Source organism: Ananas comosus, linkage group 16 (assembly GCF_001540865.1).
Source record: "Ananas comosus cultivar F153 linkage group 16, ASM154086v1, whole genome shotgun sequence".
Taxonomy (NCBI): domain Eukaryota; kingdom Viridiplantae; phylum Streptophyta; class Magnoliopsida; order Poales; family Bromeliaceae; genus Ananas; species Ananas comosus.
Window position 1 is genome coordinate 7,166,162 of NC_033636.1, and position 26,129 is coordinate 7,192,290.

The 26,129-nt window shown below is 42.2% G+C and overlaps 4 protein-coding genes across 7 annotated transcripts; 2 read left to right on the forward strand and 2 right to left on the reverse strand.

The window, feature by feature from the left end:
- Positions 957–7,717, forward strand: LOC109722273 (trihelix transcription factor ASIL2-like). 4 transcript variants are annotated; one of them, XM_020250256.1, is made up of 3 exons: positions 957–1,054; positions 1,367–2,395; positions 7,385–7,717. In XM_020250256.1, the coding sequence occupies exon 2, from the start codon at positions 1,455–1,457 to the stop codon at positions 2,364–2,366; it is 912 nt and encodes a 303-aa protein (XP_020105845.1). In that variant the 5' UTR covers positions 957–1,054; positions 1,367–1,454; the 3' UTR covers positions 2,367–2,395; positions 7,385–7,717. The 4 variants fall into 4 exon arrangements, with proteins under 4 accessions (XP_020105845.1, XP_020105847.1, XP_020105846.1 ...); XM_020250258.1 differs by lacking the exons at positions 957–1,054; positions 7,385–7,717 and adding an exon at positions 3,979–7,290 and having other exon boundaries at positions 1,276–2,395; XM_020250257.1 differs by lacking the exons at positions 957–1,054; positions 7,385–7,717 and adding an exon at positions 2,559–3,062 and having other exon boundaries at positions 1,276–2,395.
- Positions 10,558–15,443, reverse strand: LOC109722091 (UDP-N-acetylglucosamine 1-carboxyvinyltransferase 2-like). The gene is made up of 7 exons (XM_020249977.1): positions 15,424–15,443; positions 14,507–15,010; positions 13,417–13,567; positions 13,026–13,310; positions 12,775–12,946; positions 11,810–11,888; positions 10,558–11,051 (listed from the first exon to the last, which is right to left on the reverse strand). The coding sequence occupies exons 1-7, from the start codon at positions 15,441–15,443 to the stop codon at positions 10,835–10,837; spliced, it is 1,428 nt and encodes a 475-aa protein (XP_020105566.1). The 3' UTR covers positions 10,558–10,834.
- On the reverse strand, positions 17,592–19,634 carry LOC109722092 (vegetative cell wall protein gp1-like). The gene is made up of 3 exons (XM_020249978.1): positions 19,548–19,634; positions 18,504–19,265; positions 17,592–17,696 (listed from the first exon to the last, which is right to left on the reverse strand). The coding sequence occupies exons 1-3, from the start codon at positions 19,632–19,634 to the stop codon at positions 17,601–17,603; spliced, it is 945 nt and encodes a 314-aa protein (XP_020105567.1). The 3' UTR covers positions 17,592–17,600.
- LOC109722093 (transcription factor bHLH137-like) lies at positions 21,284–24,922 on the forward strand. The gene is made up of 5 exons (XM_020249979.1): positions 21,284–21,288; positions 21,724–21,804; positions 21,952–22,090; positions 22,416–22,481; positions 24,896–24,922. Exons 1-5 carry the CDS (start codon positions 21,284–21,286, stop codon positions 24,920–24,922), a joined length of 318 nt encoding a protein of 105 aa, XP_020105568.1.

Below are 26,129 nucleotides of genomic sequence, written 5' to 3' on the forward strand. Positions count from 1 at the left end.
CCTACTAATAATACTAACTCGTTGGGCCAAACCATCGGCTTAAAATGCTTAAGCTCAGTTATTATTACTAGCATATAGGCTTCATATATTCTAATCAGAATTAGTTTTTTCACTCGATGTGAGACAATTGCGGTGTTACAAACTCTCATTGTCCTCGTCGAGTCCAAATCAGATTACAGATGCAAACCAAAATTAGCAGGCGGTGTAAGATTCAAAAGGTAACTCCCATCAAATTCGTTGGTGTAGCACTTTGTTCCACATAACACTTAGCTCTCACACTTCCGGCTGACATTCGGTTCTAATACCAACTATGATGTCCCAATTTCTCAGGTGGTCATCCATTCTAGGACTATTCTCGTCCTAACACGCTTAACTCTCTTATCCATCGCCCAGCACAAAGTTAATTACAACGTTATGATAAATAGAGTCACGAAGAAATTTAATTTATAATAAATTGGCCAACCAAAATAAGCATTCACAACCGAAAACAACTTCGCCTCTCTGCACTTTCGGCAAAAGGAACGTGCCCTTAGCCGTATGTCAATATTTAATTTTCGTTCTAATCACGTACCGGAAATTTATTGTCTATTAATTAATTAATAATAATAATATAATACAATATATATTATTATATTATATATTTAATTTTTTGAATAAATTGTTTGGTGAATAATAATAATAATAAATATAAATATAAATAAAATAATAATAATAATAATTTGTGCCTCTTCCCTCGCGTTTCCCGGTCAAACCGTCCCCAGATCCAACGGCGGTGATGCTCCGATCCGCTTTCCCTCGCCCCCCCGGCCCTCGCCTGACCCATCACGCGCCAACACGTCGGCGCACGCGTACCCCCCGCCACATGCTTCGCACGCGCTTTCGCACGTCCGGCGCCCCCCGCCGCTCCTTTTTCCTTCCCCCCAACCCCCCAACCCCAACCCTAACCTAACCCTAATCCCCCCCCCCCCTCCCCTCCCCAGTTCCCAAGACCTACCGATCCCACACAGAAAAAAAAAGGGGTGGGCGAAGCAACACGAACGTAGAACAACGTAGGACTTGATCAAAAAGATAAATTTGTAGGAAAGTTATATTATTTGTCACATCCAGGGATGGAAGTGAACTAGTGACGAAAGTTGAAGGGTTTTAATGAAAACTATAGGACTGAGTAACAATTTTGGATAGTTTAGGGACTAACGCTTACAAATCGCCCGTTTATTAGTTTCTCCAACATAAATAATTAGAAGTCACTAAAAAAATAATAATAATAAATAATAAATTAAAAAAAGGTAGCAAAACCTTTGCGCTCCTCACGAGCGAGAGGACGCCGAAGCTCGATCCCCTCCATCTCCTCCGCGATACCCTAACCTAGAGAGAGAGAGAGAGAGAGAGAGAGAGAGAGGAGGAGGAGGAGGAGGAGATTGAGAGGGATTACTTACTAGGGTTTGGAGGAGGAGATGGAGGGGAGGGAGACGAGGGGGCCGCCGAACCCGGCGCTGCCGTACAGGGAGGATTGCTGGAGCGAGGGGGAGACGTCGGCGTTGGTGGAGGCGTGGGGCGACCGGTACCTCGAGCTGAACAGGGGGAACCTCCGCCAGAAGCACTGGCAGGAGGTCGCCGACGCCGTCAACTCCCGCCGCGGCGCCGCCGTCTCCGCCGGAGCCGGAGGAGGAGGAGGAGGAGGGGGAGGGAGACGGCCGCCGCGCACCGACGTGCAGTGCAAGAACCGGATCGACACCCTCAAGAAGAAGTACAAGGTCGAGAAGGCCCGCATCGCCGACTCCGCCGGCGCCCTCCATAGCCCCTGGCCCTTCTACGCCCGCCTCGACGCCCTCATCGGCTCCTCCACACCCCCCGCCGCCCCTCACTCCTCCGCATCCGCCTCCGCCTCCGCCTCCGCCGCCCCTAAAAAGCCCTCCTCCTCCCCTCCCTTCGCCCTCCCCCTGCCCTTCCACCGCAAGGGCTTCCGCAAGGCGGCCGCCGCCGCCGCGGCGGCCGCGGCCGACGACGACGAGGACGAGGAGTCCGGATCGTCGTCGAGGTCGCTTTCCTCGCGGTCGAAGTTGGGGAAGCGGAGGAGGGGGAGGGAGCGGGACGATGGGGACGGGATCCGGGAGCTGGCGAGGGCGATCGAGAGGTTCGCGGAGATCTACGAACGGGTGGAGGGGGCGAAGCAGCGGCAGATGATGGAGCTGGAGAAGCAGCGGATGGAGTTCGCCAAGGGGCTGGAGTTCCAGCGGATGCAGATCTTCGTCGACTCGCAGGTCCAGCTCGAGAAGATCAAGCGCTCCAAGCGGGCGGACGCCGGGGAGCCGATTAGATCCGTCGCTGCCCTTCATTTCCTTTCTACCCCGCGGTTCTTTGGATGAACTAAAGTGCTCGACCGTTCGATCTCTAGGTATAAGATTCTATTCCTTTTCTTTGCTTTTGATTTTATATACGTTTCGACGAATGTGATTTACGTATTCTATACATCTCTATCTTTAGATCTTTACTTTTGGTCTTGTCATCTTTTTTTTGTTGTTAGAAGAATAGTAATCGAGTTTTTCTTTCCTTTGAAGTTGTTTAAATAGGAAATTGGAGGCGTCAGATTGGTGTATTGTGTTATGTGTTGATGTCGAGGTGAGTACTGTAGGTAGATATTATTTCAATCAATTGAGAGTAGGTTTTATTCGGAATTGCCTTTTTTAGGTAGTATAGATGTGCTTGGTGCCATTGAGTGCTTGTTGGTTAGGAGGTGAAGATAGTGAATCTTACAAATTTGAATTTGTTAGGTAATTTAGTGGTATTATTTCCACTGTTAGAGAGATTTTGTAATTAATGGAGCCTCTGTTATCTCAATTAAAATTGTTGTGTTGTTATGGAGGTGATTTCTGTAAGCACCTGTCTAGTTTTCATTAGATATCGGTGAGAAACTAAATGCAACTTTGACATGATGCACATATGTAATGTGCATTCACTAGCCCAATTGATTTTGGTTTACGAAATCTATGAAGCTGATTGCTTTTCGATGTTTGTATTTTCATAAGTTGTTTTTTATATGAACGAAGTGGTCTCTTCTATTTTGGTGACTAGATAGTTAGGAAACAAAGGTTAAATAATGTCAAAATTAGATGATACATTGCTTCTTGAAGTTCCAGTTATTCATGTTGCTTAGCTAGAGATGTAATCTGTAAGAGCCTTTCCACTTGGATTCTTATTAAGAATCATGTTTTGTCTTTATTAATGACCCGTGCTTGTTGAATATGAGTGATGATTCCTAACCAATCACTATGATGCCTTCAAGTTTTTCAAACTTTGTGATTAAGCTTCATATATACTGGAGATAGTTCAAAAGATGCCATGTATTCTACATAGAAATTGCATTCTTACTTCGATGTTTTTCTGTTCATCCTCTATGAACGATTTGCAATGGTGAACAAATTATCCTTCATCGTCCTAATATCCTATTATTTTTCATTTTTAAGCCTAGAGTGTTTGGCACATTGAACTAATAGCTAGAAGATTCTTGAAAGTGTTTTTTTTTTTTTTTGTTTTTTAACACTTATGCATGGTAGATGCTTATTTGAAATATTAAACACTGCTGGTTTTTGATCTGGTGGAGAATTATATATCTGTGATAAGAGTATGCATGATGTGGTTATATTTACCTGTCAAAATAAGAGTAATATTATTTATAGGTTTTTCTCTTCTTTGTATACTGCTTAACAGCCATTGTGTTTGTGGCCTCGGCCGTTTTGCCTTTTTATCCTCCACCTACTACTAATATTTTGTGCTACTGAGGTGCCCTTGTTATCTTTTATGTTGACACGCACTGCTTGATGGGAATTGGTCTTTCTTGCTAATTTTAACTCGAAACTTTTGCATCTATCATCTGTTGAACTTTATTAAACCATTAGACATGGTAAAGTAAATATTGTGAGTGATTAAAGCAATATTGCTGATTAAAACACCACTTCTCTACAATACTCCTCGAAAAAGTCTTTACAGGTTGTAAAATCGAATCGTCGTTTTAGCTTCTCAAGTTAACCATCTCCAGGAGAGTAAATGATTTACAGCTTGCAATAAGTGCGTTACATGAAATTCAATTCATCAGTCAAACTTCTTCTGCCTGATTGGAAGCAACCTGGGGGAGCACATCTGTAGAGCTTCAAGCATCTAACGTGCCAATCTGATATTTCTTTACATTTGTCATAGTGGGAAAAACTAACATGGTTATTTGAGAGTGAGTTTAGTCGAAACAATACGTAAACTCTAGTGTTAGTTGAGTTCAACTAGGTGCTGAGAAAGTATTGTATAAAGACCCGTGGTTATATCCTTTTCAAGAGCTTTCTTCAGTTGTGGGGAATAGATTTTTGGTCTCCTCATACTTGTTGTCGTAAATGTCAATTCATGGCATGAGAATATTGGGTATAGATCAATTACATTGGAAATTATATGCTATTCTTTTGTTTCATTTGCCTAATGCTTCAATCTTTCTTTTTGGCAACCAGCAAAGATAGGTTTGTAATTTGTCCTCGAGGAATAATTGTTTCTGTTTTTACTATGCTGGTTTGTTCTTCTACACCTCATAAACACATGGCAGTATCGTGTCTCATTTATTAGTTTTCCTGTAGAAAAGTTGATTAGAGAATCATGTGTTACCTTTGTGATCTTTTTTTGATTCTGATCTAATTAGTTGTATTAGGTTGCACATGCTGCATGCGCAACTTTAGTTTGTCTGCCACGTATAAGTTTTGAAAACCTTTGAACTCTATCATGGCTTGATTATTCAATGTTCTGTTGGAAACCTTCTAGATTAGAGACCACAATTAATCTTCCAGTCTTTATATAACTGGTATATACGCCGCAAGGACTATTTGCTGCTGCTGATTAGTTAAAGATCAAGTTGAAGCCAAAATAAAAAAGAAAATAACGAGGATATTGCTGTATTCACATTAGTGTCTTCCTAAACCTAAAATGGTAGGAAGCTTCACGCATATCTGACATAGGACTCCTGATCAACGTCTGCTAAACATCTAGAGCTTCCCATGTATATTTTCTTTATCACCTACTTCATGCACATATAAAACGAGACTTTTCAGGACCATCAACAAATTATCAGAAAAATTTCTCCAGTGTGACCTGAAAATCTTATATTGCATTCGCATTTCCGTCGCTCCTGGTCCTTGCTAAAATTTGTCCACTTTATCCTACGTCCCATTGCTCTTACTATCTAATCGAAAGCATTTCATGCACATCCTTTTCCCGTTCTTATTCTTCATGTTGACGTATGTTGCAGCTGACATATCTGATAGGTTTTCACAATCATGGAGTTTAGTGGCCATAAGAAGTGTGTGTAACTGTGGCCACTTATTCTGTCTGTGTTCAAGTGAGTGAAGAAAGATCCGCACACACATTCACACCACCAGTTTGTGTATGTCCCTGTGTCGGTGTTTGTTCTTGTAACGCATGGAATCAATGTTTAAGGAATAAATTAACATGCATGTGTATGCATGCTGGTGTGCATGTATATTTTTGTTGTCTGTGCATGCCTTTTTCTTTCTGTGGATGTGCTTGGGTCCTAGGATTTTGAAGAGAGAGGCATATTAAAAATAAGATTGTGTATGTGGGAGAAAGGTTTGGACCTTACTTGCAATATTGGCGTAAGGAGCAAGTTTATGCAACTACTGAAAGTAAATCGAAAAAAAAATGGATGATGCTATGGTGAAACATCTCCAGCAAGACCTTACTGAGATGGTTTAAAGGAGTTCTGTCTTTGCGTTCTATATTGGTGAATAAATCAGCATAAAGAGGAATGTAGAGGAATGTTTGTATGGTCTATTTATATTATGGCTTGGATATGCTTGGTTGATTAGCTGACGAAGTGCTCTATTCTGGTATTTGAGAATCTGCAACACTTGATTTAGAAAGAACGACACTTTTATTATTGGTATGAGTGGTCATAGTATTAGTTAGATTTACTTCTTTCTGATATATTTGCTGGAACTAAAAGAAACTAAATAACAGAAGGCTTATCCTTGAATTGCGTCAACAGGTTAGACTTCCGGTAGGTCAATTTAGCTCGAACAAGTGCAGACCCATTTTGCCTAATGGGTCGGCCCAACTTGCAAACTTTTGGTAGGGAAGCAGAAAAGAAGATGCGAAGAGGAAGAGTGTGACAGAAGTGTTGAGGTGGAGGATAAAGAAAATGGGGGAAAGATTGCAAGAGTTTAGGTGCATGACAATGTTCCTGATGAAAGGTCACTGCAAAAGTCAAAGAGGAAGACAGGAGGGGTTGGTGATTTTGAGATTTGGGTGGGAAGCAGAAGGGTCATGGTGAGAAGAGGTAAAGGGGGACTATGGGTGTAAGGGGAGGGAGGTTATGATCTGATCTGACTTGCATCTGGTTGACTAATCTCCTCTTAAACCCAAACGGTATAATCATCAGGTCTAGTTAAACTAGTTTGTTTAGTTCTGGACTTTAGGTTGGCTTTGCCTGTTTGGGGTTTTGTATTACCACCATTTATAGGAACTAAATAGGAGTCTTCAAAGAAGTTTTGTTGCGGTACCAAGATGAAGTGATGTCAGTATCAGCATGTTACTACAGCAGTTGTAGACAAAATTGTGCACACCACTTACTCTGGCTTAACACTAATAATAATAATATATACAATATAAAGCAATATAATCTTAGGAGATACTATCATTTTCCCTAGGATTGATAAGAGGCTTGTTGAGACTGCCCTTGAACTGGATCAAGGACACTAAGATTCTACAAACTATGAAATTTAACTTCAATTGTTTTACCAACAAGAATTACTTACAACTGGAAATAACTGGTGAATAGAAGGAAAATTGGGAAAATTCGAGAGAAGTTAATGTGCTAATCAATAGCATTTTGTATAATTTGAATGTTCGTGTTTCTCATTGAGCCCATTTAATTCGAACCTTAAATTAAATTTGGAAATTTAACAAAAAGTGCATATTTAGACCAAGGTCTGTCCTCTAGGGTTTGTATTGTGGATGACCCGTATTTTAGCATAACTTGACCTATTTGTTGCTCCAAGTTAGATAGTCTAAATCGGGTAAATACTAATAATGGCCGCAATAGTTTACTTGAATCATAAATTGACTGTTGGGCTAGATGTATTCATCAGAATATAATGATCTGCATTTGAAATTATCATTAAATATGAGCAGCAACATTGTTTACTTTTGTGCCATTGAGATGGGTAAAAGACTAACAAAGTATCTACCATTCCTCTCTCTCTTAAAAAAAAAAAAAAAAAAATCAAATTTGAGGTCCATTTATGAAGTTATCTGAATTTGCACAATGATTTAAATACCGATGATGGCATTTATATTTGCTACCTAATTTATTGTTTAAATATTGCTTGTTCTTCAGATTACATGTAGCTTGCCGTGGAACAAGTATTGCTGTTAGGTGGCGGGCCTTCATAACTTAAACGTGTTGCGAATATTCGCTGTCATCTTCGAACCGCGATTTGGTGGATGGTGGTCGTTTCTTGGTAGATCCTCCTCATATTGTAATTCTGAAGGAACTTTGGATATATGTAGTAATAGCAGTAGCTGATGCCCTAACAATGGCTTTTTGTTATTTACGTCTGGTAGATAACTGCGGCTAGAAACTTTCTAGGCCCTTTGTTGCTTGTTTATGTTAGAAAACAGACGTACATTATTTAGTTCATCTTTTTCCTTTTCTTTTGCTGCTGCACCACATTTCGCCTCCATTTAATGTGATTACTCAAGTTCCTCAAAATTTGCCTTGCACTGATCATCATAGAAATTTTTATTAGATGTCCTGAATGTAGAGTCCTTTCGACAAAAGGGAGCTACAAGGCCTTAGTAGTAGTGTAATATTGTGGCTAAAAGCACCGTTTTTATATTTTGGGTGACCCAAATGTTTCCGAAATTGTTTTCAATCTTTTGTTTCTCCAATGCTATAAAGTTACGGTAGAAATCTTCATTGGAGGAGAGAAAATTGAACATATTCTCAAAATTTTTGGGCCATCGAAAGCATAGAACTAATGCTTTTAGCCACCACGTTGTCAAACTATGCCTAGCAGGTGTTCTCTGGTGATCTGTTGCTGCCAAGGAAGTCCTACTGGTAGCTGTTGTAGAAGTGTTGTTTAGATAAGAGCTGCTTGGAGAAGCACAAACAGCTTGGCATTTTAATATTTCCCGCCGTCAACTGCTTGCGGCAGCAGCAGTCGAAATTTCAAATGCATGTTAGCATCTTGGTAAAAAGCTGGGATATATGGATGGAGTCCCTCTTCAAGTGAGTCATCTTTGCTTTGCCTGGTTCGGTGAAAGCCGCGGTGCTATGAAAAATCACAGATTGTTTTAGCTTCTGTTGCTTGTTTTTGATGGAGCTGCTGCTGGTGCTCTGAAGAAATATGAAGTACATCAATTGTTTTTTTGTTTTGAAGGAGAGTAATTATTATTTATTAGTTTTTAGTGAAGCTATAGAGGAAGATGGACCAAAGAAGAAGTTACTTGCGAAGATTGCGAGGGATATTCGACGCTGCAGTTACAATACTTTTTATTATTACTTTCATCAGCAACTATAAGATAATAGTTTTCTCGGCTTAGGGTGGGATGGTACTATTTCGTACATTTATATGGTCCAGCTATTATATTTTTATTAGTACATTTATCATTTTCGATGATAGAACTTTCGTATCGATAATTTATACGACTAAATATAATTTGAAGCATTTAAACATTCTCAAATACCTAATTTAGTAATATTTAGACTTCGATGTACCTTATTATCAAATGACTCTGTATATAAATCATAATTGGTTGAATTTTTAATAAAAATTTTTATTTACTATTTAGATCAAAATTAATAACTCGGATTTAAAATTTTTTTTAAAAATTAATTCTTTACTTTTAAGAGCTCGTTTGATTTTGACCTTTTATTTTATACTCGCCCAATGAATTTTATTATGAATGCGAAAAATTATAAAATTTAATTTCTACATAATTCAAATACTTCGTATCATGTTATTGCCACGGATCATCGAGTCTCTATGATCTAAAATAATTTATAAAAATATAAAGGCTTTCAAATGTAAAGACTTTCGTACTTTTTTTTTGAAAAGAAGTAGGAAGCTATCAATTTCATTTCATTAGACAAAATGAGCTAAGCATACAAGATAAAAGTTGTTGAGGCTTCTGAAGAAAAGAGAGACATAAGTAAGAAAAAATAAGAAGTGAAAGAAAAGGAAATACAGATAATAAAAGAAGTTTTGGCTGAGATAGGGGTCAAGCGGTTGGCGATCAGTGGATCTCATTCCAAGAGGCCAGCAAGAGTTTGACATGCTCAATCGATCAGGTAGGTTTGGGGAGTTTCGCTCAGAAGATAATGTTATACCTCTCTGTCCAGACGACTCACCAGATTGCCAACAAAAGGGTTAAACGTTTTGTTCTCTTCACAGTATCATTAGGCTAGTTGTCCTTAACTAGAGTACACGAACGTCGTCCGAGACGTCAGCGAGAATCTCCGAACCATCCACACATAGAAAAAGGTATCAAACAAACATGCAGTTATACAAGAGATGATCGCAGCTTTCCGCAATAAAAGCACAGAAAGCGCAATGTTGCTCCACCTACCGACCTCGTATAAGCAGTCTATTGGCCGTAAGAATTCTTTTACGTAAAAGCATCCAAATGAATACTTTAATTTTAGCGGGGATTTTTAGTCGCCAGATAAAAGGGCTCATCAAGTCTCTCTGTTTAGCGTCAGTGAGAAACATATAAATGGATTTGACGATAAACAATTGATTTGAGGTCCAGCGCCAGTTGACCGAATCTGGCTTACTGTTAGGGCGGAAGGGTTGAAGTAGGTCCCTAAATGACGTCAACTGTCTGCGATTTTTTGCTGAATGGGACGCTGCAAAACCACGGCAGATGAAGCGCCATCTCTAGCCGTTTGGATTCTAGCATTGAGACACTTTAACCTTCTTATTCCTTATCCGGTGCAATACCTACTGAGGCGCTTTGAAGACGGAGAGATAGAACAACAGCAGATCGGGGATTGAGGCGCTTTGAAGATGGAGAGGTAGAATAGCGGCAGATTCGTGAAGACAGAGTTGACAAGGATGAGCCTATCCCTTTGGGAGAGTAGGGTGTAAAAAATAGTGTTATAGCTCTACTCTTTAAGTAGACAAATGGCCCATCCGTGCTTGGAATTACCAGGTGGAGTTTGTGCCAGGAGCGTGTTTGAAATTTAATAAAATGGAGAATCACAAAATCGCCAGTTTATTAATGAAGCCAGAGTTCACTTTGAACTCAGTGACTCGATACCGATATCAGAGAAAGTCAACCGTGGAAGTGAGCCCAACTTCAACACGAACAAACACCCAGCCCCACATAGGCTGGCTGGAAACCAGGTCTGGAAATGCATTTGAAGCCAAAAGAAAAAAAATTTAAAAAACAAAAACAAAAACAAAACCCACAGTACGAACGAGCTTCGCGCACCCTCCTTTTTTTTTTTTTTTTTTTTTTTTTTTTCTTAGGAGGGAGATGTTGATCAAGAGAAAATCNTTTTTTTTTTTTTTTTTTTGTTTTTCTTTTCTACGCTGAAACACACGAGGGTACACGAATAAATGTTTTTCTATGCTTAAATACAACAACATAGCACCTGAGATACGAAATTCTACGGTAAAAGAAACCACTAAACCAATATGAAAAGAATCTTACTTATTTGCTTGGCTCGGGTCATATTCACCCCCCCAAAAAAAACAGAATAAAAGAAAAAGAAGAAAAAGAGCACAGGATGAAGGTCAAAGAGACTTGGGGCCATCACAAGTAAGTGATTGGTGCAAAATCAAGCAATTCCTGTCATGAGCTGCTGCTGGTGCTCTACCTTTCTCTCTATATTTGCTCCCAGAGAAAGAAGCTTGGCTTCGAAATTTTCATAGCCTCTATCGATATGAGACACGCCGCTGATCTCGGTCACCCCTTCCACCGCCATTCCTGCTAGAACGAGGGCCGCCCCGCCTCTCAAATCGGCGGCCTCAACTGGGCAGCCAGAAAGCGCAGCGCTGGGCCAGGAATGAAAGTATTGAGAGAGCAAACAAATCTATTTACACTTTGTTACACACACACACACACACACACACACACACACATATATATATATATATATATATAAGAAAACGAGTGGAATTGATCTAGACTTCAGGTTATTTGCAAAACGACTGTCCAACCTTGGAACCTGTTCATTTACTTTTCTAACATTTTAATTTCTTTGATTTTAGTCTTGAAAATGTCGCCGATGTTGCACGCACACCAACTCCGCATACTGTGCTGTCCATGATGCATCTCATGTGTTTCTTCCAACCATCTATATATCATGAACACTTCTGTAAGACTCGTGTGTCCGATATGGACATGCGCAAACGTCCGTGTCAAACTCGTGTCCGACGCGGACACACCATGGACGCACGTTCGATGCGGGTTCATAGAGCATCTCATTGAAAAAATATATGTAGTCTTTTTATTTTACTTTCTTTTATGTATATATAATATAAGATAATGAAGATTTTAGCTTTTTGATGAATGCATATTATTAACTAATTTCGTGGTGGAGATTGAATCATCAAAGATGGAACGATGGAGTCGCAGTGCATAAATGAATGGATGGACTGGCTGCATGCAATAGTTTCTCAGTACCGTCATATGACTCAACTCAGGTGACTTGCTGTTAAGACTAAAATTTTCAAAAAGTTGGGCAGTCGTTTCAAAATGATCTAAAGTTCAAGAAAGTCATGACCTGGGAGATGCTGGGAGAAAGAATTACCTTCTGTGCCTTTTTCCTTGGATAAATGCCGAACTTCCGGAGAGTCTGATTCTGGCGCCGAGTTTCTGAAGCTCTTTCACTACCACCAGCAGAAGAAAAATAATCAAGGTTGATCAGATTTAACTTGACATTAAATCTATGCTGTGCGCGTAGTATTGAGTATCACATCATGCATATCGGATTTGGATACGAATGAATTAGTTTTATGTTACTTTTTTAGGATAAATTGCACCATTAGTTGTTGAACATATCACGAGATCTTACTTAGGTCACCAAATTTTTATATGTTGAAATTGATGCACAGAAATTGTGGTTAGAAAGAGATGACTTGGCAGTTGATTTAGTTGCCACCTGCCTTGTCATCCCTAGATTGACATGGCCGCCATTGGCAGTTGTCTTCGAGAGTACGTTACAGCTGAGTTACTTACCACATCATCTCTCCAATAGGAAAATTGAACAGCATTTAACTTTGGACCGCATAAAACGATGTTCAGTACAATACTTGCAACAATTTAAAATTTGGTGCACTAAGGGGGTGTTTGGTTTTCCAGAAAATATCCAAGAAAATAATTTTTAACTGGAAAAGTATTTTCTGTCTGTTTGGTTCCTAGGAAGAGTAGTTTTCTTGGAAAATTTTTTTTCCATATTTCATATTAAAGTATTGTTTTCGTTTTCCAAATTTTCTATCTGGAAAACGAGAAGTGTGGAAAAGGATGTTTTCCATGGAAAACTTTTTTACCAGAGAAATAGTTTTCAAGCTTTTCCAACTAACCAAACACACCCTAAAGTGAAATTTCGCAGCAAGTTCAACGACAAGTAGTGTAATTTAACTGCTATTTTCTGGCTAGGAAATTGAGATCATGAACCCAAAATGGGCATATAGCTAGATAAAAGCAGTTGAAAATGTACCAACTTGAAACAGAAGAAACAACCTTAGAAAACAACCGAATTGTTTTACCACATACCGTGATGCATACGATTCTCAAAGACAGATTCTTCCACGACACTTAACCCACTACACGTTGTTAGTAACGCCATGAACTGAGGCTGGAGATCGGTAGGGAACCCAGGATACGGAAGCGTTTTCAGATAAAACCCTTGAAGGTCTCCATTATTTGGCGAACTCAGAGCAGATACCTGTAAAGCCCACACAGTCTCTCAGAGTCCTGATTTTTAATACCAGGAAGATGAGTTTACTACCTAAAAGAACTCCTACCTCAAGAATATGACGTCCCTTCTGAATAATCTTGCAACCAGCAGCAGAAAGCTTGTCCATAATACTAGTTAAATGACCAGGGATCACAGGAGACAATGAAATACAAGAGCGTGTAATTGCTGCAGCTACCATTAATGTACCAGCTTCTATCCTATCAGGGATTATAGTGAATTCAGCGCCATGTAAACGCTTTTTACCATTAATAACAAGTGTGCTTGTCCCAGCCCCTTCAATTTGTGCGCCACAGGTAACAAGAAACTTAGCAAGGTCAGCAACTTCAGGCTCCTGTAGGTCAGTTAGCCACATTAATTTGCAGTTGAATATATATATATCCTGATATCAATGCAGCACCAAAGAAAAGAAAGTAAAGTTTCATTGTTCAGAATCTCACTCGAGCTACGTTAGAGAGTATAGTCACTCCATCAGCCAAAGAAGCTGCCGTCATTAGAGTTTCGGTTGCTCCGACGCTAGGATAATCAAGATGAAATTGACCTCCGACAAGTCCTTTCCCATTCGCTGCCTCGACACGAACTTTCCCATGCCTACAAAGTGCGGCTACATATTCAGTGGCTGACGCTCCAGATGTTAATTAGTATGTTAGAATTCTTATAGAAAAATGCGGGATTATTTTGCGTTCCACATTACTACATAAACATATATTGCGTCGCTATTTCATCCAGGCCAGGCTCAAGTCCAGCAAACATTGACTCATCTCGACCTCACCCAAAACAACAAGCCAAAATCATACAATCAAAGTTGTCTTTTAATTGGGTTGGCCGACAAGCACGATAGATAGTCTGACCGATTTGCATCCCCGCCGCAGTAGGGTCTATGCAGCTAGAGTGGTTAATTTGACCAATTACCCAGTCCCGGTTAAATCCGGAGTCAATCCCAACCTGAACCTGATTAATACCTGAGGTACTACTGATCAGCAGGGTCTGGTCACAAGAAAGGGCCTGTTAAAATTCGGGTCCGGTTGTGGGTTTAGTAGATGTAGGGCTTCAACCAAGACATGGTTTCTATCTTCAATTAAATATATATTTGGTTATATAATATTAAGGAGAGCTGGATTAATAATTGGAGGCTACAAACTTACAATAGCATCTTTATTAACTTATAATTGCTTGCATGAATGATACCTCCTTTTTTGTCAATTTTTCATAATAGTTTGTTTATTTGTTTCTCATTATTCTTCAATACTACTCGTTTTACTTTGATATGAAGATAGGTAGGCCAAAAGTATAGAAACCACATGTCCAAATGATTATGTCGTAGGTCCGAAACATCGTTTTCTCGACACTTTTCTTAATCAACTGTCGATTTCGTCCAATAATAGAAGAATCTACCAACAGCAATAAATTACAAAGAACTCACATCATCCACACAAACAAGTAGTACATGACAAACTATAAATACTACAACGTTTTATGCATCTCCTCGCAAGCAAATAAACAAAGGGTTTGAGCTTCTTCAACAGTTACCTCAATTGGACGACGGCGCCGAGCGCGGCGAGGCCGCGGAGGTAAAGATCGATCGGCCGCGCCCCGATCCTGCACCCGCCCGGGAGCGCCACCTCCGCCTCGCCGAAGCGCGCCACGAGCGGTCCCAGCACGAAGAACCCGGCGCGGATCCTCCCAATCGCTTCCGAATCGGGCTCCACCGAGGTCACGGCGCCCGCGTCGACGACGACCTCCCCGCCGCCGTGCTCCTCCACGCGCGCCCCGAGGGAGCGGAGCACCGCGGCCATGGTGCGGGTGTCGGAGAGGTCGGGGACCCCGCGGAGCGCGAAGGCGCCGGAGGAGCAGCAGAGGGCGCCGGCGAGGACGGCGAGGGCGGCGTTCTTGGAGCCGCTGACGCCGACGTGGCCGGCGAGGCGGCCGCCGCCGGAGACGACGAGGCGGTGGTCTGCGTCGGCGTTAGCGGCGGCGTCGGCGGAGGCTGCGGAGATGGGCCGCGGAGGGAGGCGGCGGAGGCGGAGGGGGGAGGGGGACGGGGAGGGGGAGGGGGAGGGGAAGGGGAGGGAGGAGGAGGAGAGGAGGGCCATGGGAGGGTTGAGGTGGGACTCATTGTTAGGGTTAGGGTTTTTGGAGTGGTGTGCGCTCCACGTTTTCACCGTGCTCTCTCTCTCTCTCGCTTCTCTTTCTTCTCTCACCTCGGTGCTCTGCTTCAGTCACGGCGCCGAGCTCCGTCTCGGGAGTCGAGCAGTGTGGCCGTAGGAAGAAGTAATTATTTCGTGCACCGCATGTATTTAAAAAAACATTGAATGCATATTGGTCCCGCAAATATTTAACACTGTATAATTTGGCACTTTCTCCGATCCACGTAGCATCCTTAATTTTGGTTCATTCCAGTGGCGATGTTATCTCTTATCAGAGCTCTCTCTTTTCCCATCTCCCACCTGAGCCTCTCTCCCTTCATCTCCCCTGCCAGCTGGCCCTCTCTCTCTTCACACCCTCTCTCTCTCTCTCTCTTCCCCCTCTCCAGCTGGCCCCTTCTTTCTTCCCCTCTCCTACCTTTCTTCTCCCCCCCCCCCCCCCCCCCCCTTCTCTCACCTTCCCTGCAAGCTGGCCCTCTCTCTCTCTCCACCAACCGCACGTCTTCCCTATCCACTTTGTCTCTCTCTCTTCCCCACTGTCCAGATGCCCCCCTCTCTCTACCCCTCTCTTAACCGGGTCTCTCATTCTCTTCCCCTCTCCTCCAAGTGGCTATGTCACGCCCCGGGGTCCCTTTTAAGTTTGGAAAAACAGCGAAAACGACTATTTTTTTTTTTTTTTTGAAGCACCTGACCCCAGAGTATGTCAGATCCGCCACAAATACAGGAAATCCACTGTTCACACGGACAGAGTCTCCCCTATATTTGCACGGCGTCGCACAAGTACAAAAGTACAAGCAGTATACAACCACAACTAAATGTATATACAGATAGCTATACGTTCATACATTTACCATTCACACCGTAGTTTTACATTCGATGTTTAAACAAAAGTCCACGAAAAATCTTTTAAAAACTGTTCCATACGCGAAAACTTTTATCTTTTATAAAAGCTACCACGAGGGGTAGAAAACCTTTTATTTTACCAAATCCAGAAATTCTTTTATTACATTCATGAAAGTCCACATATTCCAATGTAATAAAAATACTGAACCATATAAACTGACTAAGCTATAACAACAGAATAGTAGGGATAAAACTAAACCGATAATCTGGGTCGGAAGCTCTATCGACCGCTACGAACGTACCTCACGGCTCGTCCCAAAACTCAACGTCTGCAATATCTGAAAAATAGTGGGGGAGGTGAGAACATGTAAACATGTCTCCCCTCCCAGTGGGTACCGCAAGCCGAAGAAGGCGAGGAGTACTCACCGGATCAGGAAGAGATAAACAACAGTATGGGTAAGTAAAATACAGTAGCAACGATAATGAACGAATGAGATATATATATGAAAGCACAACTACTGCTACTGTAATGTACAACTGCAAGCATACAAGGATATCAAAACAATAGTAGCAAGACAACTATAAAGAAAGAACTAGAAATATATATGCAACAACCGCTACTATAGCTATATGCGTCAACCGGACGAGAAGTCCAAAAGTACCCAATCTAAACCGCCGTGTCGGTCTAAGGACCTCAGGCAAAAGCCACTACCTGCTCACACCTGGCATGTAACCCTAGCACAAAGAGAACACCGCTGGGCTCACGGGTCGGATTTACGACCATTTTTCCGGAAAAGAACACCCTCCTGCGGGGGATCAACCCGCTGGTGTACGTGAAATGCACTCGAGCTGCGGCGATCAATGCGGATATGATCAATAGCCAAATGTCGGCAACCAGCCGACAATCACCGCCCCTCGGGGCAAACCGACCAATAGGTCATCAAACTATAAAGAAGCACAAGAACCGACCACTCAAGTCAACTAGGATGGAACGACTCTACATCCTCTCAACTGTATGTAAGTATTGACTAATCAAGTCAACTGGGATGGAACAACTCAACATCCTACCAAAAATATGTAGATACTGATCAATTGGTCAACTACTGTATATATGCAAGAATCGATCAACAAGTCATCTGAGTATATAATCTAGAACTACCGTCGGCCATGGCCGACAATCCTACCCCTCAGGGTACACCGACCTCAAAGGTCATCAAACGACAGAAGTCAAGAAACAGACCAACCCAATACATAATGCAACAACCGACCAACCAGGTCAACAGATATAAGATAAAAGCACCGATCAACTAGATCACCGAAACGAAGTACGAGAACCGACCAATCAGGTCACCGAAACGAAGTACGAGAACCGACCAATTAGGTCACCGAAACAAAGTACGAGAATCGACCAATCAGGTCACCGAAACAAAGTACGAGAACCGACCAATCAGGTCACCGAAACAAAGTACGAGAACCGACCAATCAGGTCACCGGTATCACATATGGATAAACTACTCTACTCCTACACATGATACTAAGCATAGAAACATATGAGTAGAGTATAATAGAAACAACGGGGATGCAAGCTCAATATATAATACGAAAATAGCAACAGAAGAACAGGGATAGAAGAAATATCACCGAGCGTGCACCACTGTACCGACGTCGGATCGAAGTACCCACCTGTATAAAGCTGAAACGGTCTCGCGAAGGCGGAGACGAAGCGACCGGACCTACGAAGGGTCCACCGGGTTAGAGTCTAACCCACAAACACAATAACACGACCATTCTCACACAAATCCCAAAATCATAACCCCTCGGAAATCGGTTTCTCAAACGCAACTACCGAACCAGCCGGAAATCCCGGAAACCGTACCGAAACTCCACCGTCGCTCACCCGTCGTTTCCGAACCCTCGAGAAGACGCGGGTGACCAGCCAACAAGGCTCAGCGACGCTACAATCAACCACGAGGCACCGTCGGATGAATTCCGAGTCGAACGCGCGTTCTATCGGCGGATTTCACCGAAAACGCTCCGGAAATGACAGATAGATTTCCGCAAGGGCTTGGGGCCTTGGACGATCAGTCCAGAGGTTATCTTAAGCCTTAACCTGCTGCCAACAGCAGCCACAACGAAGCGAAACGCAAAAGGATCCCTAATGGCCCATGAAATCACATTATTTTATGTGATTTCATGGCTCTAACGGGTCGTACCAGCAAACCAGGGATCTACGGAGGTTGCCATCGCACTTGCTGCAAGGTTTCAGCATGCCTGAGGCCGTGCTCACCTTTCGGAGCACTGCCGGCAGCAACCACGCGCGCACGAGCGACGCGAACCTCAGCGAATCAGTGCGCATACTGTGGAAAACAGCCTTTTCTCACTAACCAGGGCACCGTTAACCTAAATGGAGGTGAGCATCGTGTTCAGCACGAGCCCACGATCACCGTGCTCACCTCCCGAGGTGCCAGGGAGTCATCGGATCACCGAAAAAGTGACCGGAACGCAAAACAGCAGTGCTGGAACCAAAGTAAACTACTCACCGGAGCTGTGGGAGCTAGGGATGGCCGCCGGCGATCGGGCGGCGGGCGCTCCGGCCGGTGATGGGAGCAGCAGGTCGGGGAGGTCCGGGGGAGGTGCTGGCCGGCGGCGGGCAGCAGCCGGTGGCGCGGCGGCGGAGATCGGGCCCGCACACTTCCTCTCGGGCTGGAGCTTGCCGGCGGCGAGGCGGCGACCGGGGGAGGTCGGGGCGGCGATGATCCGGTGCCTGAGACCAAGGGGGAGGTGGTGCTCACCTCAGAGGGCAACGGCAGCGCTCGGGAGTGGCGCGGCTCCAAGGTCGGCCCGCACAGGACCCGAGCGGCGGCGGGAGACCTTGGCGGCGGCCGGCGGGGCGCGGGGACGGCCGGGGACGCGCGCGCCGGGTTGCTGGAGGTCGCCGGGGTCGACAGGGGGGCTTGGCCGCAGGGGAAGTGCGGTCCCAAGGCCCGCAACCTGAGCTCGGCCTGGCTCGGGTCTGGGCAGACCCGGTTGGCTGCAGCCTCTTCCGGCGGCTCCGGCGACGCTCGGGGGTGGCCGGGGCCGGCGGGGGAGGGCGCCTGAGGAAGGTCTCGACCAGGGGAAGGTGGTGCTCGGGCTAACAGGCCTCTCCAAGCACCAAGCTTAAACCGGTGGTGAGGTGGTCCAAGAGAGGAGGAATATTGGCTGCAGGCTGTTTCCGGCGGCCGGGGCTGCTCGGCGGCGGCCGGAACGCGAGCACGGGCAGGGCAGGGAGGTGCTGGGATGGCAGGGGCGGCTGGGGTTAGCTGGGGGGTTCTAGGGTTAGGGTTAGCTCAAGAAACCCTAGGACAACCTATATATAGGTGCGGAAAACTCGCGGAAAACCCCCTCGAAAGGAATCTAATTAATCCCAGCTCTCAACCAGCAGTCGCATAACGCACGATAGTCCCTCTAAGTTCGAAAACTCGCAATTCGACGCATAAAATATAGGGCCTTTTCGCGAATAATCCGATTACTCAAATCAGCCCCTTCGCGGACTTTTCGCGATTCCCGAAGATCCGTCCGTCGGATTTCCGATCGGATCGTACCAGCGCGATCAGTACGACAGAGGCATCGAATCTAGCATTTCGTTTCGCCCGAAAAGGTTCCCGATTTGCGACAAAACCATCCCTCATAGGTTCCACCAAAAACCACATATAGACAACTATATGTAAAAACCATTAAACCCTTTTTCTCGAAATCCGTGCATCCAAATCCAATTCCGTCAGTGCCATTGGGTCCAGGATAGTCGAGCGGTTGAAAACGAGCTATTGGAAGGCTATATTCGGAGTCCGATACGCGTCGAAAGTCCACTCTACTCCGCGGCCTCTCTGGAAAACCGGAGTTACTATTCACTTAAGTCAAACTTCCGGGTCGCGTAACTTCTCCGTTTTAACTCGTTTTCTCCTGAAATTCGACGAGTACACTTATAATTATATTACACACAAGAACATCGTCAAACAAAAGGGTTTAATCAATAAATCAAAAATCTCAGTTATTACAGGCTATCTCTCTCTCTTTTCCCTGTCACACCCCAATAATCCCACATCGGATAGGAATGAAAATATGATTGGATATATAAGTGACTTAGACATTAGTAATAATAACTGGGCTTAAGCATTTTGGGTCGGTGGTTGGGCCGAACTAGTTATTGTTGCTAGTGGGCTGGATCGTTACATTTGGTATCAGAGCCAATCACCAGCCGGAATTGTGCGGCGAGTCTCAGCTGAGGGCATAGTCCGTACGACAAGGAATCATCAGCCAGAATTGTGCGGCGAGTCTCGGTTGAGGGCATAGTTTGTACGACAAGGTGATCGACTATGCCAGGGTCTGGATCGCCTGGTGATCTTTGCCTGTGTGTGGGGGATTATTGCGGTCTGTCACACCCCAATAATCCCACATATGATAGGAATAGGGATGTGATTGGGTATATAAGAGACTTAGATACTAATAATAATAACTGAGCTTAAGCATTTTGGGCCGGTGGTTGGAGTTATTGTTGCTAGTGGACTGGGATGAACCGTGCACGGCACTCGTGCTCACCCTATGATGAGCTGTGTCCTACGTTCGTAGGCCAGGATAGGTTGCAAGTGGGGCGCATCCTTTCCCTCTCTCTCTGCTAACCCTAGGGAGTGGTGGCGGCGGCGGCGAGGATAGCGCGACAATGTCGACTCCCCCTTCAAACCCCCGAGCTTCGCCGTATATTTCCACTAATAATTCTCTCCACCCCTTTTTCAATTTTTCAAATTTGAATTTGAATTTTTCCTTTTGGTCTTGTTAGTAGCCAAATTTTTCGACCCTTGACCCGGTCAAAGATCCTTCTCAGGAAGTGCGTCGGGATGAGGAATGGCTACGGATAGTGACTCTCGAAGTTTGCGCCCTTCGACAGATCAAGCGATTCTGCTGACGAGGGATCGAGCCAGCCGGGTTCGAAAACTACTACTATCTGTTCGGTTCGGCTGAAACGAAGCCGGAAGAAGAGTCGAATGGCTAAAGCAACACGAGATTGGGTCGGCTTGAAGAGCCGAAATGACTTTCTATTGATTGATTACTGAGAAGTATAAGGACGGATATATAGTTTACAACGATTCGGCTAATGAGGGATCGAATCAGCCGGATCCAAAAATCTTCACTATAAACTGAAAGAGCCGAATAAATGAAATATACAATGACTGGTCGGCTGAAAGAGCCGAATGCCTAAATATATATATATATTAATAAAACAGAGTGTGCCCGAAGGGCATACAGACTCTGCAAATATGTAGTTTACAACGGAGCGATGCCCATGGGGTAGACAAATTCTAGGGTTCTACTTAAAAACTATTCCTAGGAAAGCAGTAAATGCGAAAAAGAAAAGATTACATTTAAACTACTCCTAGAAAAGCGATAAAATTGCGAGGAAATAAGGGTGGTTTTTTGTTCACAGGGGAAAAGACCCCTATTGCAGGCTTCGAAATTACTATTTATAGTAATATCAACCCACATTATTGATTGGTTGAAAGTAGTGGGGGGAGTGGTTATAACCATGATCGTGGAAGTTACGCCCACTCAGAAGTTACGCCCCATCGTGGAAGTTACGCCCCACTTCTCAACCGTACCCGCCTAAAACCTTCAAGCGCCTTATTGCCGACTCCTGGTGTACCATGAGTCCTTATTGGCTCATACGTAGGTTAGGTCGGCATGTTAATTTCAATTTTGGCATCAACAGGTCTAACTTACTATTAGGGAGGTGAGGCAGTGCTCTACAACGGATACGGTGCTGGATCGCTTCAGCGTGCGGCGCACCAACATTTCCACCACCCCAAGGTTTCCCTTTTTTTTTTACTTCGAAAAAAAAAATCAAAATTAAATCAAAGTCCTCCCTTCTAACTTCAAAACATAATTTTAAAACAAAAATCTTGCCCATTACCTTTTCTCTTTTTTATTTTATTATTTTTTTTTGTGGAACAATAGGGTGGGGCGATGGGTGCGCAGAGCTACGGAGGAGCGCCGCCGAGAGGAGCGGCGGCGGCACTGCCGCCGCAGGCCATCGCCTCGTCGGGCAGCGGCGCTGCGGGGACAAGCCACTGACCCTCACAGCATCATAGAACGAGTAAGCTTACTCTTTTTTTTTCCTTCCATTTTTGTTGCATTGAAAAATAAAATAAAAAATTAAGAAAATTTTTAAAAATATTTAAAGTAATTTCTAATCTATTTCTTGAAGCTCGATCTCCCCCCCAAATGAACCATATAGCCAAGAGAAACCATGAACCAGAATAGAAGAGCTTGCCCCACCCATGAGTAAATATTTCATAGTAGCCTCATTAGACCGTACATCTCTCTTGGTATATCCGGATAATAGGTAGGAACATAAACTGAAACATTCTGGAGCTACAAAGATAGTTATTAAATCGTTTCGTTTGTTTTCGTGCGAACAGCTTCGCAGGGAGAGAATCGCGGAGCGAATGAAGGCCCTTCAAGAATTAGTCCCTAACGCCAACAAGGTAATAAAACAATTTATTTATAAAAAATTAAAAAATACACTGTAATTTGGGAGTGTTTTAACTTCCTACTATTGTACAAATGATAGCTGATGTTGCACATGTAGTATGTGAAAGCGCTTGTAAAGTTCAGCGCAGAGTAGTCTACTTCTTCGTTTGGTTCGGATATAAGCAAGAACTAGCTATTACAGGAATAGATATAAGTATGGGGATAAACAAAATAGCATTTGGATAAAAATTGGGTTGTTTCCGGGAATAAAAAAAATACCGTTGAATAGATAATATGGAATAAGAAAAATAGTGGGTAGTTATATATAGAAAATAGAGGTGTTGGTGGGGATAGTTATACCAGCTTATTTTAGGTATCTGAGAACTACTATTCTCGGATAAAAAATTTGCGTTTGAGATAAAAGGGGATAAAGTGTTATCCTTCCCCTTATCCCATATCCAAATGCTACCTAAGCCTTTGGATAAATCCTTATATTCTGATATTTATTTTGTATTACATTAAACATACACACACACACACACACACACACACACCTTTTAACAATATACAACTCTCTAGGACTAGCTGATAATTTAAATAAAATTCAGCCTGCGAAAAAACAACAACTTACGTAAGATCTAATATCAATGATTTGTTACCTCAAATATTTACTGTTTATATATTATGGCCAATTTGCATAAAAAATTCACTAATTTTGGACTTTTGCAAAAGTAGGCCACATTTTTCGTTTTTGCAGATTCGGTCCGAATTTGTGACACCCCAATAGTCCCATATTGGATGGGAATGGGGTTGTCATTGGGTTTATAAGAGACTTAGACACTAGTAATAATAACTGGGCTTAAGCATTTTGGGCTGTTGGCTGAGCCCAACGAGTTATTATTGCTAGTGGGCTGGGTCGTTACAGAATTTTCAGCAAACTAACCAAAATACCCTTATTACTTTTTCTCTCTCCTCTCTCTCTTTTTTTTTTTCTCGTTCATTTTTTTTTCTCTCGCCGAAGAGGCAACGGAGGTAGAGGCGGAAGCGGAAACGGCCCACCTCGCCTCTCACCCTCATGCTCTCGCCCTCGCCCTCGCCCTCGCTCGCGCACCCCCCACCTTCCTCGCCTCCGACCCCGCCGAGGCCGCGCCGCAACTATTTTTTTTTCCTCTCCGACTCTCCTCCACCATCTACAACGACGATGCCTCTCTCACCCTTCCCCGCCCTTCTTGTCCTCTCCCTCTCCCTCCTCCTCTGCCGCCTTCGACGACGACGCATCTTCGCCGACGTCGACACGTGGAGATCGCTGCAGTGCTGTAGTCTCGGAGCGGGGGGTGCTTAGCAGAACAGTATAAATATCTCTCAAAGAATGCAATTTTCGTTTAAAGAGTGTAACTTTCATCTTAATGGATACAGTTTACATCTGAAAGAATGCAATAAGAGGAGAAACAGTGTAAATATTTCCCAAATAGTTTAATTTTTATTTAAAGAGTGTAATTTTTATCTTAAAGCTGCAGTTTACATCTTAAGTGGTACAACTTATGTTCATAATAGTGCAACGTTTTTTAAAACAGTACAATTTTATTTTTAACGGTGCAATTTTATCTTCATCTTTTTTTTTCTATAATTTTTTTATTTTTTTTTCTCGCTTCTCCTATAATTTTTTTTTATCACCTCTCTCTGTCAACGGCCACAGCGCCGGCGACGCCGCCGCTAAGGACCCCCTGCTCCGAGGTTACAGCGTCGCAGCGACCTCCACGGTGTTGGCGTCAGCGAAGATGCGTCGTCGTCGGAGGCGGCAGAGGCGGAGGGAGAGGGAGAGGACAAGAAGGGTGGGGAAGGGCGAGAGAGACGTGGTTGTCGGAGACGGTGGAGGAGAGTCGGAGAGGGAAAGAAAAAAAGAGTCGTGGCGCGGCCTCAGTAGGGTCGGAGGTGAGGAAGGTGGGGAGTGCGCGGGCGAGGGCAAAGGCGAGAGCGAGAGCATGAGGGTGAGAGGCGTGGCGGGCCGTTTCCGCCTCCGCCTTTGCTTCCGCTGCTTTCTTCGACGAGAGAAAAAAAATGAACAAAAGAAAAGAAGAGGAGAGAGAAAGAGGAGAGAGAAAAAGTAATAAGGGTATTTTGGTCAGTTTGCTGAAAATTCGAACTGAATCTGCAAAAACGAAAAAAATGCCCACTTTTGTAAAAGCCCAAAATTAGTGGATTTGTTATGCAAATTGGCCATATATTATACATAGGATTAGATTAAACTAAATTGGTTACTTTTGTTTTCAGGTTCCATGAAGCTTCCTCTCCAAATGAAGATAAGATGTGAAGGATTGCATTTAATTTTTAAGTTATATTATAAGTTTCAACTGTCAGCTTTTTTAAATAAATTTCCCGACATTTAATATTGCATTTCTCTTTGTGATTGTACATTGCGTTTATGCAGATTGATCCCAATCTACTTACCATGTAAAAGACTATATTTAATACTATATTTGTCTATTTATCATGTAAAAACCTATATTTAATACTATATTTATCTATTTATCTGCAGCGAAGTGTGGGTTTTCACTAGTAATTCTATAAAGTTTATTTTTATATATTATTTCTGTAAAAATTTTAATATTTTTAAATATATTTTTCTGATTTATTATCATTATTGAACTATTTATATTTTAATAAAATATAAATAAAATGTTAATTTTGCCATCACAAATATCTCCCTTAAAAAATCACAACAGTATAATATAAAAAAATAAAAATGTTAAATTATCTTATAAACTAATCAGGGTTAAGTATTTAACTTATAGTTAACTAAATTTTTCTAACGAATTCTAATGGTACAGACATATTTGAAAATATTAGGATTTTTGTAGGAACAACATATAAACGTTGAACTTTATGGCTATATTTGGTTCAAAGGATAAAGAAAGAATAAGAAATTTATGCCTCTTATTCTTCCAAACGGTGTCAAATAACGCCAAGAACTACTATTTTCTTCTTAACGGGTTATTCCGGAATAACCCGTTAAGAGGGGAGAATAGTAATTCCACCTATTGGGTGGAACAAGCTATTCTCTACCTTATTCCTCTACTAATTAAATTATAAATAATTATATATTATAATTAATTAATGCAATTAAATTTTTTAATAATTGACTAATTAATTATTTAAGTTATTAAATTAATAAAAATTTAAATAATAATATATTTATAATTATTATTATTTATCTAATTAAATAGTTAGCCATATATTCAATTATTTACTAATATTTATATTATTTAAATAATTAGTATTTTAATTGATATAATTAATATATTAACTAAAAAAATAAATGATTAAATAATTAATTACTATTAACATGTCGACTTATTTTTTATNATAGTTATTTACTAATTAATTAGATAAATATATCTCATATAGTAATTTTAATTAATTTATAATGTAATTTTGATTAATTTATTTATTAACTTATTAAAATACTAATTATTTAAATAATATAAATATTAGTAAATAATTGAATATATGGCTAACTATTTAATTAGATAAATAATAATAATTATAAATATATTATTATTTAAATTTTTATTAATTTAATAACTTAAATAATTAATTAGTCAATTATTAAAAAATTTAATTGCATTAATTAATTATAATATATAATTATTTATAATTTAATT

Bases quoted from the DNA above. Each gene is read 5' to 3' on its own strand.
- LOC109722093 (XM_020249979.1), top strand. The intron at 21,805-21,951 runs GTTTCCCTTTTT...GTGGAACAATAG, and splicing joins AACATTTCCACCACCCCAAG to GGTGGGGCGATGGGTGCGCA. The intron at 22,482-24,895 runs GTAATAAAACAA...GCGTTTATGCAG, and splicing joins TAGTCCCTAACGCCAACAAG to ATTGATCCCAATCTACTTAC.
- LOC109722092 (XM_020249978.1), bottom strand. From the start codon at position 19,634: ATGAGGGATGGTTTTGTCGCAAATCGGGAACCTTTTCGGGCGAAACGA. The intron at 19,266-19,547 runs GTACGATCCGAT...AGAACCCCCCAG, and splicing joins CTGTCGTACTGATCGCGCTG to CTAACCCCAGCCGCCCCTGC. The intron at 17,697-18,503 runs GTGAGTAGTTTA...GACCCTTCGTAG, and splicing joins CCCTAGCTCCCACAGCTCCG to GTCCGGTCGCTTCGTCTCCG.
- LOC109722091 (XM_020249977.1), bottom strand. From the start codon at position 15,443: ATGAAGGGAGAGAGGCTCAG. The intron at 13,568-14,506 runs GTAACTGTTGAA...CGCACTTTGTAG, and splicing joins GGCGCCGTCGTCCAATTGAG to GCATGGGAAAGTTCGTGTCG. The intron at 13,311-13,416 runs GTGAGATTCTGA...ACTGACCTACAG, and splicing joins TACTCTCTAACGTAGCTCGA to GAGCCTGAAGTTGCTGACCT.
- LOC109722273 (XM_020250256.1), top strand. From the start codon at position 1,455: ATGGAGGGGAGGGAGACGAGGGGGCCGCCGAACCCGGCGCTGCCGTAC.